This window comes from Nanorana parkeri, unplaced genomic scaffold (assembly GCF_000935625.1).
Source record: "Nanorana parkeri isolate BGI_ZX_2015 unplaced genomic scaffold, ASM93562v1 scaffold652, whole genome shotgun sequence".
Classification (NCBI taxonomy): domain Eukaryota; kingdom Metazoa; phylum Chordata; class Amphibia; order Anura; family Dicroglossidae; genus Nanorana; species Nanorana parkeri.
Window position 1 is genome coordinate 827,112 of NW_017306920.1, and position 15,463 is coordinate 842,574.

The following is a 15,463-nucleotide window of genomic DNA, read 5'->3' on the forward strand; positions in this document are numbered from 1 at the left end:
TCAGCATACCAAGACATTTTGGACAATTTCATGCTTTGTGGAACAGTTTGGGGATGGCCCCTTCCTGTTCCATGACTACGCACCAGTGCACAAAGCAAGGTCCATAAAGACATGGATGAGCGAGTTTGGGGTGAGGAACTTATCTGACCTGCACATAGTCCTGACCTCAACCCGATAGAACACCTTTGGGATGAATTAGAGCGGAGACTGCGAGCCCAGCCTTCTCCTCCAACATCAGTACCTGACCTCACAAATGGTCAAACATTACCATAGACCAGGCCTTAAGAGTTACTCGCCACTAGTTGCCCACCTAACCCCTACCCTGCCGTGGCCTTAACTCCGCCCCTAAACACACCCTCTTAAATAATCTTATCAATGACACCGTTACATGTTTTATGCAGAATAAGGTTACAAGAATATGAACAACTTTATTACAGACCAGCAGGAGCAGCTGCTCCCACGAGTTCCTGACAGGAATTTCCACTCGCCAAATGCGAGCAGAAATTTTGAGCCCTGCCATAGACACACTCCTAAACCTTGTGGACGCCTTCCCAGAAGAGTTGAAGCCGTTATAGCGGCAAAGGGCGGAGCCAACTCAATATTGAACCCTACGGACTAAGACTGGGGGGCCATTAAAGTTCATGTGCGTGTAAAGGTGTGCGTGTGTGTGGGTGTTATGGAGAATATTCCAGGACACAGGGCAGTTACTCCAGGAGAGCTGGACAGGGCCGTAGAAGGTCCTTAACCCATCAGCAGGACCGGTATCTGCTCCTTTGTGCAAGGAGGAACATTTTGAGCACTGCCAGAGCCCTACAAAATTACTTCCAGCAGGCCACTGGTGTAAATGTCTCTGACCAAACAATCAGAAACAGACTTCAGGAGAGTGGCCTGAGGGCCCGACATCCTCTAGTGGGACCTGTGCTCACTGCCCGGCACCGTGTAGGTCGATTAGCATTTGCCATTGAACACCAGAATTGCCAGGTCCGCCACTGCGCCCCATGCTTTTCACAAATTAGAGCAGGTTCACCCTAAGCATGCGACAGACGTGAAAGGGTCTGGAGAATCCGTGGAGAACGTTATGCTGCCGGTTTGGTGGTGGGTCAGTGATGGTCTGGGGAGGCAAAAAGAAAGACATCACCAGCACTCCAACAACAATAATAACAGCACTTAGATGCTCATTTATTGACAGATGCGGTCTCTCATTGGCAAGCGCTTTCGGGGCCACACAAGGTCCCCTTCCTCAGGCTCCAAAGGATGGCCCCGAAAGCGCTTGCCAATGAGAGACAGCATCTGTCAATAAATGAGCATCTAACTGCTGGTGACTTCTTTCTTTTTGTCTACGTGTAGGGGCGCCATCCGCAGTCATTTCAAGCACCCGTCTTTTTTGGGGGGAGTCCCGGTAAGGAGTGCGGCAAGTTTTCTTTTTCATATCCATGGAGGAATGCACAGACCTCTACAGGCTAGACAATGGCACCCTGACTGCCATTAGGTATCGGGATGAAATGTTTGGACCCATTGTCAGACCCTACGCTGGCGCCATGGGTCCTAGGTTCCTCCTGGTGCACGACAATAGGATGCCATGAAGATTACAGCTATTCAGCAGTCTAGCTGAGTGTCCCCTACATGACATGTTAGTCTGGCGTGCACAGTAACTCATACTGACAAGATTTCTTTCACATTGCAAATTGCTGATGACTCAATATGAAATATTTACAGTGAAGCAGACTGGCCACTTCAAACTGCAGCCCTTCCCTGCAATCTGCCATTGTCTTCAGACATGTAAAACATAAATAGTGTCAAGCAAAAGTGAGCCAGAAATGAGATTTTTGGGTAAATGTCTACAAATTAGCGCATTAAGTGCTCTATTTATCTTTTACAATCCCTTTGAAGGAATGCGGGGAAACCGATAAGATTGGCACTGCATTCCTAGACTAAAGCATTCAATACCGCCCCTACTTAAAGTCTAAGTGTTTGGAGAGGCCGGGGATTTGTCTTGTCAAATGTATCAAGCAGGAGTTTAAATTTAATACAGATCATGTCTGAGTGACAGTCTGTATGAGGCGCTCTTAGGAGCCTCTTAAAGTTTTGGATTCTCCAGTGATGCTCGCTTATGATCATGTGACCAAAATATTTTTTATAGGGTGACCTACTCTGTACTGCTTTGCACTGGCGGAGGGAGTGCAGGGGTTAGTGTTCCGATTGCTGGTTAGAAGCCATAGCCAATATATTCTCCATGAGGAAAGCTATACTTTACAAGGTTGGTCCATCTTTCTGAATACCCTGTTATGATAAACGATCTGACGTTTAATTTCAGATGATTGATCGAGGTGTGTATTTTTCCTTTGAGTTTCTGGAACGTTACAACTGATCTATATATGTACAAACTACGTTCATTTCATGTTTTTAGATGCAGCACCCAGACACATTTTGCATGTGAACCTAGACGGCGTCACTATGCGTTTTAGCAGTACTGCACTGCCACCTTGTGGACATATCAGCAACAGCCACGGGTGTATTAGGGAAAGTTTGCCAATTGTGTAGCAATTTCCAATGGGCTGTATACAATATTAAATAGCCCTTCCCACCATACTTGCATTGTTCCAGGATATGCTTAAAGAACAAAATTTGTGAATTTTCAAAAACACTCCCTTTCAGTGGGGCTACCCCAACAATGCAAGAATTAAGCACTCGTTTTTCTCTAGGGGATGGGATAAAGCAGGATATACTCACCTGATCCTTGACCCCGATGAGCAGCTAGACGGTCCCCACAGCCTCTTTTCCCCAGGGCTCCGGCGGTCTGAGGACCGTTGAAATCATCACGTCTAATGTAGGTCCATTGCCTTGCATTAGACGGGAGGACACCCAGGGACATTCCACAGCTGTAAAAGAGGGTGAGGGAGGCTATTGCTAACCGCCACGGGACCGAGGATCAGGTAATTCTTCTTACCCTTGTGTTGGGTTACAAATGTTCATATGCCTTTTTACTGGTGCCTAAAGAATGTACACTGATAAGCAATTATACCCAATATTTAGTAGGTCCACCTTTTTACTGTCAAAACAGCCCTGACCCGTCAAGCCATGCATTCCACTAGACCTCTGAAGGTATACTGTGGTATCTGGCACCAGCCGTCAGTAGCAGATCCCGTTAGTTGTGAGGTGCGGCCTCCATATAGATCTGGAGAATCTGGAGGCCAAGTCAACACCTGTGTTCCTCAAACCATTCTTGAACCATTTTTGCAGCGTGGCAGGGCGCATTATCCTGCGAGAGGCCACTGCCATCAGGGAATACCATTTCCATGAAGGGGTGGACTTGGTCAGCAACAATGTTTACATAGGTAGCATCCACATGAATTGCAGGACCCAAGATTTCCAAGCAGAACATTGTTCAAAGCATCACACTGCCTCTGCCAGCTTGTCTTCTTCCCACAATGCATCCTGGTGCCATCTCTTCCCCAGGTAAGCAATGCACATGCACCCGGCTATCCACATGATGTAAAAGAAAATGTGATTCACTAGACCAGGCCACCTTCTTTCATTGCTTAGTGGTCCAGTTTTGATTCCCACATGCCCATCGTAGGGACTTTTGGCAGCGGACATGGGTCAGCATGGTGGGCAATCCGACGGGTGAGCACCATACGCAACAAACTGCGATGCTCTGTGTGCTCAGACACCATTTTATCAGAACCAGTATTAACATTTTCAGCAATTTGAGCTACAGTAGCTCTTCTATTGGATCGGACTACAAAGCCAGCCTTCCCACATGCATCAATGAACCTTAGCCACCCATGACCCTGTTGCCAGTTCACCGGTTTTACTTCCTTAGACCACTGCAGACCGGGAACATCGCACAAGCTGCAGTTTTGGAGTTGCTAGGACCCAGTCGTACAGAATGTCATTGTAATATATTCCCCCCACTTCCAGGTGTCATTGTATCCAGATAATCAATGTTATTCACTTTACCTCTCAGTGGTCAGAATGTTATGGCTTGCTACATGAAGGTCTAGAAGACCTATAAAAGGACCTATGACCTATAGATTGTAATCCGAAGTCTTACTCCATATTAAAACACAGGCTACATATCCCATTACCTTAACCCCTTCATGACTGAGGCCCTTTTTTCATTTTTTGCACCCATGTTATATTCCACATTTTAGGCCTGAAAATGACGTAAAACCCCCCAACATTATATATTTTCTGAATGCCAAGACCCTATAGAATAAAATGGTGGTAGTTGAAAAATGTTATGTTGCGCAATATTAGCGCAACTCCTTATTAAACCCCAAAATTTAGTGACAAATTTAATTAAATGCCCCAAAACACAACAAATTACCAATTTTTTTAATGAAATATAAAAGATGAGGTTACAACGAGTAAAACGATACCCGACATGCCCAGTTTACAGATTGCGTGCGACCGGCGGGGGAGGGCGGCCCCTTCTTCGGGACGCAGAAGCGATCCGGCGACAGGGAAGTCGCCAGGATCGCTTCTGTTGTAAAGCCGACAGTCGGTTCTACAAGTTTAAACAGACTCCCAGCGGCAAAAGTCGCCGGGAGTCTGTTTAAACAGCCCCGATGCTGGCGACGTACACTGTACATCGTCAGTCACGAAGGGGTTAACAACGGAGGCAAGAAAGAATAAGAACACCAATCTGCAGAAATGGAAAACTGGTAAGAAGTGATGCATTGTATATTTCTTTACCACCAAGTTCCACAGGACTTTAAAAAATACACACAGAACTTTTCACACAAGTTGCAACCTGAAGATGAGCTTGCACTGACCAAACCTACTGGCATGGATCGTGGGAGCGAACTGGAGCATCTGAGTAAAGCTCACACAAGCTCAGAATTCACAAAACCTTGATCCTTGGTTGATTTCGGTGGATCCTTGGTGGATTTAAAACTCATCCACTTTGAGAAAGCTGGTTGGATGACCAGTGAAACGCCTTCAAGAAAAAAACACAGCCAGTTGCCTTGACTTAATGACCTGAATGAATGAGAACCGTCACGGACATCATCCACAGACTACCCCTTTGAGCCCTCTGCCTCTTTGGATCTTCTACCAGCGGAAAGTGGTCCTCAATTATGAACACAGCGAGCAGTACTGACGTTATGACGTCAGCACCGCTTTTTGCATCATTATACTGTGAGCTCATGGTGCCAAGGTAATGCTCCCTCAGGTTCTTGATGCCCGGAGCTCACAGCATGTCCTTAGATTTACAAACTGAATGAGACTGAGTATCATTTACTGAAAAAAAAAAATACTGTAAGGAGTAGCTCCAGATTGAAGCTGAATATTGCAGCAAAAGCTACACGTCTCTTTTCTCTACCTCCCGGGGGACCATTTTAAAAATAGTCTGGAGCTGGGCTTTAAAAATCACTAAAACCAGCATTTCACCTCTTAATCTTCACAGCAGGTGAGGATGAAATAGGCCAAAGTCCCTCAAGTTCAACCTATTCTAATTTTATTGCTGTTGATCCAAAAGACAGCAGAGTAAAATCTCATGGAGGCAGCTGCTAATTTATTCTCAGGGTAGAGGAAAGAAAATCCTTAGTGGCACCATCCATGACAGACAGATTAGTCCCTTGGATTAGTCACAACACAGATGAATCTACTAATTATAGCCGAGATGCCTTTTCTAATAAGAAAGGCAACTGGTCCATGGTTGGAGTCACTTACACCATTCGGGAATTACTATCTTCCCTGAACCCAAAAATCTGATCATTTGCCAGCTTGCAGAGTAAAGAACTCCCTTCAGTGGTGTACCCAGGGTATGGCACATGATCTGGGCACCACTAGAAGGAGGGCGGTGCTGCACCATGGGTCAAGGAAGTGAACAGACCCACAGAGACAGCTCACCCTCTCCCATACACATCTCCTCGTCTGGCTCTTAGAAACCAGGGACGCTCTGGCCACTGTCCTGACCAGCAACTGTAGAGGGTGGGGCCAGCTGGGTCCCTCCCACAGCTCTGCTCTGTGCAGCACAGTGATGATGTCACCACTACTAACAAGGTAATAACCGGGTTTGCGAAGGCATTTGATGCACACAAAAGTGGATTCATATCCTTTCTGAATAAAAGTTTTATGCCCGGAGCCCAGTATTAACAATCATGTTTTTTCTAAAATCTGTTAGCTGCAAGATGAGAGGACAAATCACTTCCATACTAAGATGCTCTGATTGGGGTGCTGGAATCTGAACAGTTCACTTGAAACCTCCAGTGAACATATGAAAATATCTCCACTCTAACCCCTTAGGGCCTGTTCACATGATATCAGGTCCTGCTCAGGTGCGGATCTGCAGACTGATGTAGTGCGTTTTTGCCGGGTTTTTGATGCGTTCAAGTAAAAAAAAAAGTGCAGTGCGTTTATGATGCGGTTTGGACGCGTTTGCGTTTCCTGACTGTTTCCGGACCTGACAAAATGTGACATGCAGTATTTTTTCTGTCGTAACCTGAACGGACTGCGCACGTGAGAACTGTAGCCCATAAAACACGTAGGGATACATTGGGATGCATTTTGAGTGCAGCAGCGTACGGAGCCGGTCAGCACACAAAACGGACGACGTGTGAACAGGCCCTTAGTGACCGAAGCCTTTTTTTCATTTTGTGTACCCATGTTACATAGTTACATAGTATTTGGGGTTGAAGACATTAGTCCATCAAGTCCAACCTATTAGGATCTCATTCTAGGAGTACCTGTACCCCTGTATATTACGGTCCCTCAGGAAAATCGTCCAAAAGTTTCTTGAACAATTCCACACTCTTATGTTATGTTATATTCCACGTTAGGCCTGAAAATTACTTCAAACCCCCAAACATTATTTTATGAAAGCCAAGACCCTGTAGAATAAAATGGTGGCAGTTACAAATTTTTATGTTACACAATATTAGGGCAACGTATTATCAAACCCCAAAATCTAGTGAAAATGCCCTTAAATGCCGCCAAAACACAAATACCCATTTTTAAAAATAAACTCTAAAAGAGGAGGTTACAACGAGTAAATAGATACTCAACATGCCCAGGTTAAAAATTGTGTGTGCCCGTGAAACTGACAAAATTCAGTACCCCAAAAAGTCCATTGACGATGCTTTAAAAGCCCCTACAGGTCATCAGTTTAGAGACACGCATAAATATTGGCCCTAGAATTATTGCTCTCACTCCGGCGCGCGCGGCGATACCGAACATGTGTAGCGCGATTGTTGTTTTCATACGTAGGAGCACCAGACGCGTGTTTAGGTGACGACAGGCGTGCTCGCAGGGCGGGGGACTTTACAAATGTTTTTTTTTTATTTTTACATTTACATTTATTAATTATGTTTTTGATTTACTTTAATTGCTATCACATAGGGTGGCTTACAAGCCCCCCATGTGATATCAGATGGTGGTGACAGGTACTCTTTAAGGCGATACTAGGTGTCTTTTGAACCCCCAGTATCACCTTTACACTCTAAATAAGCTATTTAAGTGCAGATCGCACTTCAATAGCTTATTGCTGGGCTTCAGGAGCCGAGCAATGACAGCTATGGAAGTGAATCTGCATCGTTCCCAGTCCCATAGTACAGGGAGATCATCGATGAACGGAGGTTCGCCAATCTCCTCCCCAGCTTCCCCCGACACCAGAGAAGCCGGTCCTGGGCCCGTAGGAGGGGCAACAGAACCTGAGAGACAGCAGGGGTGTCGGGCATGGGGAGCAGCCCGTTTACCGACCTGGAGAAGCGATCAGGCGACAGCTGAGTCGACAGATCACTTCTATTGTAAAGCCGACAGTCGACTTTACAATTGTAAACAGGAGTCTGAACGGGCCCGGTGCCAGTTACGTACTATGGACGTCACTGGTCACTAAGGGGTTAAAGGAGAACTATGGGGTCAGGGCTTTTCCCCATAGTTCTCCCAAGGGTAACTGGAGGACACAAACTAGCGTCCTCCCGGCACCCAAAGCTCAGTATATAGCGAGCTACAGCTCACGGTATACTGAGACGCCGCAGCCGGAACGGATCCCGACAATTCTGTCTGGATCCACCTGGCTGCGTGAGTGAAAGCTGGCTCTGCCTATCTAGAGGCAGAGCCAGCTGTACCCGCCCCCTCCCCCCGTCCGTTCCGCCAGTCAGCGCTGGAGGACCGGGAGGGGGGGGAATCCCTGCAGGGATAGATCGAGAAGTGAGCGACTGTATGTGTTCTCTCACTTCCCGATCTACTGAGCCGACGTGTGACAGTTTCATTGTCACAGGTCGGCTCAGATTATGAGGCTGAGTGAAAATCACTCGCCTCATAATTCTCCTTTAAAGCACCTAGATTACCCTAATCATTCCTACAAGTTGATGCTGGCATATGGGGATACAAGCATCCTCAGCACTCCAGCTGTTAAGGAACAAGTCCCATGAGGAATAAAAAGACTGACGACCACAGGAATGATTCCCAGTGGCATGCATCCATACATATTTACATATACTCTCTGGGGACTATAGAAGGAGCTATACAGCTACATCATGCAGTCAGTGCATCACAGTTGAAGTAAGAAGCATTCCCTGCTAAGACAATTGTATTGGGCTCAACAACACTATTCCTGCACATACTGTAAAACTTAAAGAATGTTTTCAGTTTTAAAAAAAATAAAAATTGATCATGAAACATATTTATGGGGACAATGTTAAAGCTTCACACAGGAAGTGAGAAGAGGAATCTAAATAATATGGCTCTATAAAAGTAAAACAGATCTGTTCGTGCAAAGTCTGCCAGACGCTTCTCATTACTTGCCAGAGCCCTCACCGTCTTCTCATCCTGTTTGGATCTTTAAAAATATCCTTCCATCCCAGACAAGTTCCTTCACAACAAATGTCACCAATACACATGTAAGGTTCTGAAGCCGTCCATACCTGAGCAGTGAGAACACTCCATAGGAGTTGCGTACAGCGTTCTGCTCCACCTGAAGATGGCTGTTCCGGCGTGACTCGGTACTACTCTGCAGAAGAAAAAAACTAACAGGATAAGCCGCCTAAAGTGAGCTCACTATATAGAGAAAACTCATCCGTCTCTAAAAGGTATAAACAAAGTCATTTTACAAAAGGAAGTCTCTAAATGTGAAACCTCAAAATAAACAGGATCACTCAATAGCTGGTTAAATGGTCTGCTTCCGCCTAAACAGAACTTGTATCCTCCAGTGGCACCAATAAATAAAAACCGTGTGTAAGCTCCTTGCCAGTCTGCTTAGAGCTTACACAAGGCTGGGGAGCCAACCTTTACCTCCAGGAGATAGTCCCCCCCAAACCTTGCAACTGGCTACTCTTGCTGCTACCACTGCATTGTGGAGCTGGAGCGAGTCACATGTTGCCAGCAAACCTAGAAGTGCTAAATATTTCACTTTGCTCTGGCTGGTGGTGAAGCAAATGGACGGCAAGTATAAGTGAGTGTGTAAGGGGGATGGCTGTCAAATTAATCTACCACTACAGGGGAGACTGCGAAGCCTGGGATAACTAAACATGCGACGTGCAGAAGCTGAGGGGGGCGATTTGAGTGCCATACAAGCGATCGGCCGGTTGTAGCGCCGGCCGAATGCTTGTATGCAACAGCCGGTACCGGCTGTTTACATTCCTAGCGGGAGTCTGCTTGCGCAAGCAGAAGCAAAAAAAAATTTAATTGCGTACATGCAAGACCGCCTGCTGGAAAGAGGACGCCGTCATCCCGTGTATTTACAATGGACGGATGGCAAGTGGTTAAAGAAAACTTTATTTTTGCTTGGATTCACTTGAACCCTATTTCTACAAAAGTCAAATTTTCAAAAAGTGTTCAAACACATGCTGGCACACACGTTTACTTAAATAATGAATGCAGTGCTTCCAAAGCCATGAGCACAACCTCTGATAGAAATGCCGGGGCCTTCAGGCCGAGACACTGGCCATTACACTGTGGGATGTGAGAAGGGGGTGTGCCTAGACCACACAACCAGTTTGCCCGATGGAGAGCCTATGCTGCCCCGAAATGTGGTTGCATTGTGATGATATGAACGGGTGTCAATAAAAGGTGTTTTTATATCACAGTTGGACTGCCGGTGACTCTTCTTCTCATTATACCACACAACCAGGATGCAGATGGAGCTCTGGCCAGCACTGTGCTAACAAAATCATACATCTACTAAGGGCCCATTCACACCAATTTCAGTTTGTTCCAGAGCAGTAGCTGCTGGAATGCACAGCAATCGCTCACAAAACTTACCCCTTTGCACAGCAGCCACGCCCCCCCACAGTGTGATCGGCGAGTGTCAAAAACTTTACCTGCGTTCCGGTCCACTGCAAACGCAAAAAATAGCGCATGCAGCATTTTTTGTGTTTGCAGCGATCTGGAATGCAGACAATGTTTTGCCACGCGTCCGATCGCACTGCAGGCGGGGAGGCTGCGGTGCCATTGACTTCAATCTTCAATGCACCGACACGCCCCCCTCCTGCCCCAGAACGAAGGGGGAAGTTTTGTGAGCAAATGCTGTGCGTTCCAGCAGCTATCGCTCTGGAACGCACTGCAATTGGTGTGAACAGCTTGCCACACACAAACCAATAAACTTTTACTGAAATAAGATGCGCGATCATTATGCTGCACACGACACTCACCTTGCTTTCAAATGATGCTCCATAATAACCGTCATTCAGGCCAAAAATGACTTCATTGGGGTTGCATGCACGTATCTGGAAGAAATAAAGTGAGCGGCATTAGATATTTGTAGACCGTTATAAAGCCCTTCAACTCATGGAATAATTCCACTGACTCGAGGCTGGCTTCACATCTATATTTTGTAGTCACATGCAGGGTACACACCAGCAGTTCTGTATGTACACTTGGCCAAGGGGCATAAAGGAGCAATGCGTTTGGCTCAGTCCACTATCCTAAAATGCTGAACAAACTCATTTTTGGGCTATGTGAAGGGGAAGAGACGTTCTGTTACAAGGCGGCTTTACTGTGCCACACACTACTTCAGTGGTTCCTTTGCCCCACACTGTAACCATTGGATTAAAAACTTTCCCATTGGTCTCCAATCCCTCCTCCACACAAGACATTTCCCATGCACCGATGACCTCAAATCAGATGTATGCAGTTTGAAATGAGTGGTTTTACAATAATTAGGATGCATCTGCGCTATCAAACCAGTTCTTTTGAACATACAGTTGGGCAAGGGGTGTGCGCAAACAATTTACCTGGCTCCACACACTATCCTAAAATGGAGGAATAACTCTCTAATCTGTTTTTGAGATTTGTGATGGAATGAGACTTCTGTTCTAAGAAGGCTTTACTGTCACTGTAACACAGGGGTGGACATAAAAACATGGAATTCAGGAGCAGTGGTTTCCCGGCCAATCAGCATCGAACCGACCGAACAGTTTGTCTCTGCAGGCATTATTGAATGTTCTTACCAGATTTTCCTGTGAAAGTTCGTACAAAAATCTACCAGTGTATTGCCAGCTTAAAGTGACCCTAAACTCCGGAGTTAATTCTTAAAAATGCATTCAAGTACCTTAACTATTAGCAGAAATGTACCTTATTTGTGTATCACTCGGCTGTAGATCCTCAAATCACCTGTGAATTGGCGCTGACACTGTCCTTCCTTCTGGAGGGGGGCTACTTTTGTTCCCCATGGCCCCTGTGTGTGTTGTAATGTAGTCACCGCTCCAAGCTCACTCCCGTGATGTACTACAATCTCAATACAAATTAGTAATCTAAACATGAGATTGTAGTCCATCACGGGAGCGAGCTTGGAGCGGTGACTACTTTACAACACACACAGGGACCATGGGGATACTTTAACTTTTAGAACACTGTACTTCTACTTTTTTGAAACTGTAAATAACCTTTAGAGGAACCTAAAGGAGAACTAACCCAATGTGATACCACTTCCTCCAAACAATAGAAATGTATCTTTTATTGGTTTCACTGCTCCAGTGTCTGTATTTAGACGACAGTGATCTATTAAGTCAGCGAGTCACACAGATTACCCAGACCACACAGGAAAATAGGATTTTCATCAAGCCTCGTATAAGCATTTTGTTCAGGTGTCCTAAAACCTTTGGTCACATAGTGTACATACACACACACACACAAGCATATACAGTGTATGGAGTTTGAATTTGAGTCTTTCAATAATGATACAAAAACATATGGAGAAAATTATTCTGTAGTTATATTGTGTTGTATAGATTAGTGTAGTCCAGGCTGAGAAGTTTTTTTTCCCTAAACCATGAGTATTAATAAGGAGTTGGTCCCTCACTTTGTGTGATGGGTGGTCTTCACTTGCCTATAGAATAGACAAGGCGGTAACTATGTCATGCACTGCATGCTTCCCTCTCTTACAAGTATTTCTATAGCAGTGCATACTGTTACTTATTTCTGGGATCCGTGCACCTTCAAGTACCTCAAGCGGTTTACTATGATCAAATATACTGTACATTAGAACAGTCACATATGGCAAAAGTAGAGCTGTAGTAAAGACCAGGGCTAACCTGTAGGACCCATTACATGACCAATGATTTGAATACAGGGGGTGGGTGGTCACTGTACAGGCAAACTCTGTAGCTGGGTTTGCCTGGAGGTCAGTCTACCAATTCCTTTGCAGAACCTATGTGGCCCAGGACTTAGCATGGACCGCCTGTAAAAATGAAGCTGGAAGCCAAATAGTGGAGATTTTTTTTAACCAAATTTTAAAATACAACAGGATTTGATTTGGTGTTCTGCAGAACTTTGTCTTCCCATTAAACAAACATGTGCTGCCGCACTTTGTTAAAATGTAATCTGCACTTACTGTTTTCTCTTCGTCCCCCTGCAAATTCTAACAAATGCTTGTTGATCCTGCCCAAGAAGACCAGAATACAGCTTCCTTTGAGGGGGTGGCAATGATGCTGCAACGCTGCTGAATTCACAGCAAAGTTGCCACTCTCATGTAGGCTGTGCCTGCTTGTACTACAGTGGGATGAGCAGATGTTACAGGGGGCTTTGCCATCAGCATTGTCAGTGCGGATTCACAAGCCTGTAGTTAGTCTATCAGGACCTGGTCACACCCAGTCCCGCCCACTGCTTTCTGGATTGGCAGCGCTGCCTCTGCTGAAACCCTCCCACTGCGAGCTGTAGTGTCTGGGAGGGGGGAGCGTGTGAGCAAAAATGGAGGATTTGGCTCAGTCTAGGGGGAGAATTACATTTGTTTTCTTTATGATGCTTGTGCATTGTGAATTTAGTACTTGCTTAGACAGACATAGGAATCTTTACTTATATTTTATCTAATGCTGGACAAATTTCTTGCTGGCTGCGATGGACTCTTGCCATGTGAAAATAGGCACAGCATAGCGCTGTAAATTAAACTTCGACACTGTAAATAAAACTTTTACAGAAACACAAAAGGAGAACTGAATCAATGTGATACCCCCTCCGCCAAACAAATGCAAATGTATCTTTTATTTGTATTGCTTCCACTGTTTCAGTATCTGTATCTAGAAGACAGAAATCTGCTCCTCAAGTCAGCGAGTCACCCAGATTACGCAGACGGCACAGGAAATATAGGATTTTCAACAAGCCTCCTATAAGCATTTTGGTCAGGTGTCCTTAAACCTTTGATCAATGAAGGAGGATTCAGCTCAAAAGGAAGTTTTTTGTTTTCTTTATAATGCTTGTGCATCACAGTGAGTGAATGTAATACTTGTTTAGACATGCATACAGGAAATCTTTATTTGCATCTTAAAGTGACATTAAAAAGTCACAAATATTTTTCTTTGCCCCTCCACCCCATGCCACTTGTATTCAGCAATGCCTCCAGTGCTGGTGCCGGTCTCTGATCCAGCGCTGACTGCTGTCTCTTCCTGATTCACGTGCACGCTCCCGGCTACGTGCATTCAGCTCCCCGCCGAAGATCTCTACTGCGCATGCGCCCGCCCAATCATCCTGCACGGCCGCTGGAGAAGCTTCAGATCTTCAGACGTGAGCGAGTGGTAGAGACAGTTAAGTTTTTACTTTTTTCTTTTTTTTTTTAAATGCTTTTGCATATATCTTCTGCTTGCTATGCAAAAACAAAAGGAGACTTTAATTCTACTTTAAATCATGCTGGACAAATTTCTTGCTGGCTGGGGTGGACTCTTGCCATAATGTGCAAATATGCACAGCACATGCACTTACCTAGCAAATTCCCTCCTCCAGCACAATAGCCACACTTCCTCCTCATTTTTCCATCGCCACAGCTGTCATTTTCTCCCAGTCTTCTTCTGGGGCCTTTATTTTTCAGTCTGCCTTACAAGCTGGGCCTGGGACGATGCAGTACTTGTGCATTTGCACGAGAGTGATTACATCCTGGGACCCAGAAGTTACGGCACCGATGTCCGTGTTTGGGGTGGGGGTTATAGAATGTTCATTTGTCCATTAAAATGCCAAGCACGTTGGATCCATTAAGCCCCTTGAACTCCAGACTGAACAAGCCCCACAGAAGTGTAATGCATACGAGATTTACATTATTAGGCATTTTATTTTTTTCTATGGAACGGATACAGGATTTTTTCATTTACTAGAGACATTAGAGCATGTCCCTACTGAATTTATTACACCCACACATTACTCTATAAATGTTTTGAGATTTCTTTTCACTGGAAGAAAAAAAAAAAAGAAGGGGAGTTCATCCCCCTTAGTGATTTAAGACTAAGGTAGCATATGTCTTACCTGTGGGCCCAAATATTTCAGTCCATCGAGATTCACTTTCCATTCAATAAGGAGCCGATAATCATCATTTTTCCCACCCCATATCCGAACCATAAAACAAGACACAGATGTGTCCAGTCTATCAGGCATCAAGCCAAAGTCGAGACTTCTCCACGTAGGATTCTGGAGAAATGGAATATGGAGAGAAAAAAAAAATTAGAACATTAACTTCCTGTAAAGCACATCTTCATGTATAGTAGCTTTGTGGTTAGCACTTCTGCCTCCAGATCCTTGGTTTGAATCCTGGCCACCCATCTTTTTACGTGGAGTTTCCATGTTCTCTCTATGCTCGCATGGGTTTCCTTTGAGTATTCCCGTTTCTTACCACACTCCAACGCATGCTTTCTAAATTGGCCCTTGTGGGCAAATGAGATAGGGACCTTAAAATTGTTAGATCTTTGGGGGAGGGGACTGATATGCAGCACTTTATATACTGTACATGTACAAGCGCTGTATAAATGCCTGTAATAATGATCTTTCTGACTTCATATCTGCAGTATGCTCCATAATCTTTGCCTACGAACCCAGAAATATGCCGTCACAAGTGATTGTGTTCATTTTGACATGAATATCCTTTCAAGTTACATATCAGCTGATCTGTGGGCAGTCCTCATATTGTGCTGGCATTAAAGATCATAATAATTATGCCGAACATGCCTGTGTCACACTGCAGTAGGAGCAGGGGGCACCCACATAATGAGGCATTTCATTGGGGGGGGGGTTACTGGGCTACTAACAGCAGCGATCCCCGTTG

General features: G+C 45.1%; 1 protein-coding gene across 1 annotated transcript in view; it reads right to left on the reverse strand.

Annotated features, from left to right (window-relative positions):
• Nucleotides 1-15,463, reverse strand: part of UVRAG (UV radiation resistance associated) — a 93,884-nt gene that overhangs the window by 55,424 nt on the left and 22,997 nt on the right. The window contains exons 4-6 of the mRNA XM_018563315.1: nt 14,671-14,832; nt 10,596-10,670; nt 8,871-8,956 (exon numbers count right to left, since the gene is read on the reverse strand). Of these exons, the coding sequence (XP_018418817.1) occupies nt 8,871-8,956; nt 10,596-10,670; nt 14,671-14,832 (323 nt within the window). The remainder of the gene's footprint in view (nt 1-8,870; nt 8,957-10,595; nt 10,671-14,670; nt 14,833-15,463) is intronic.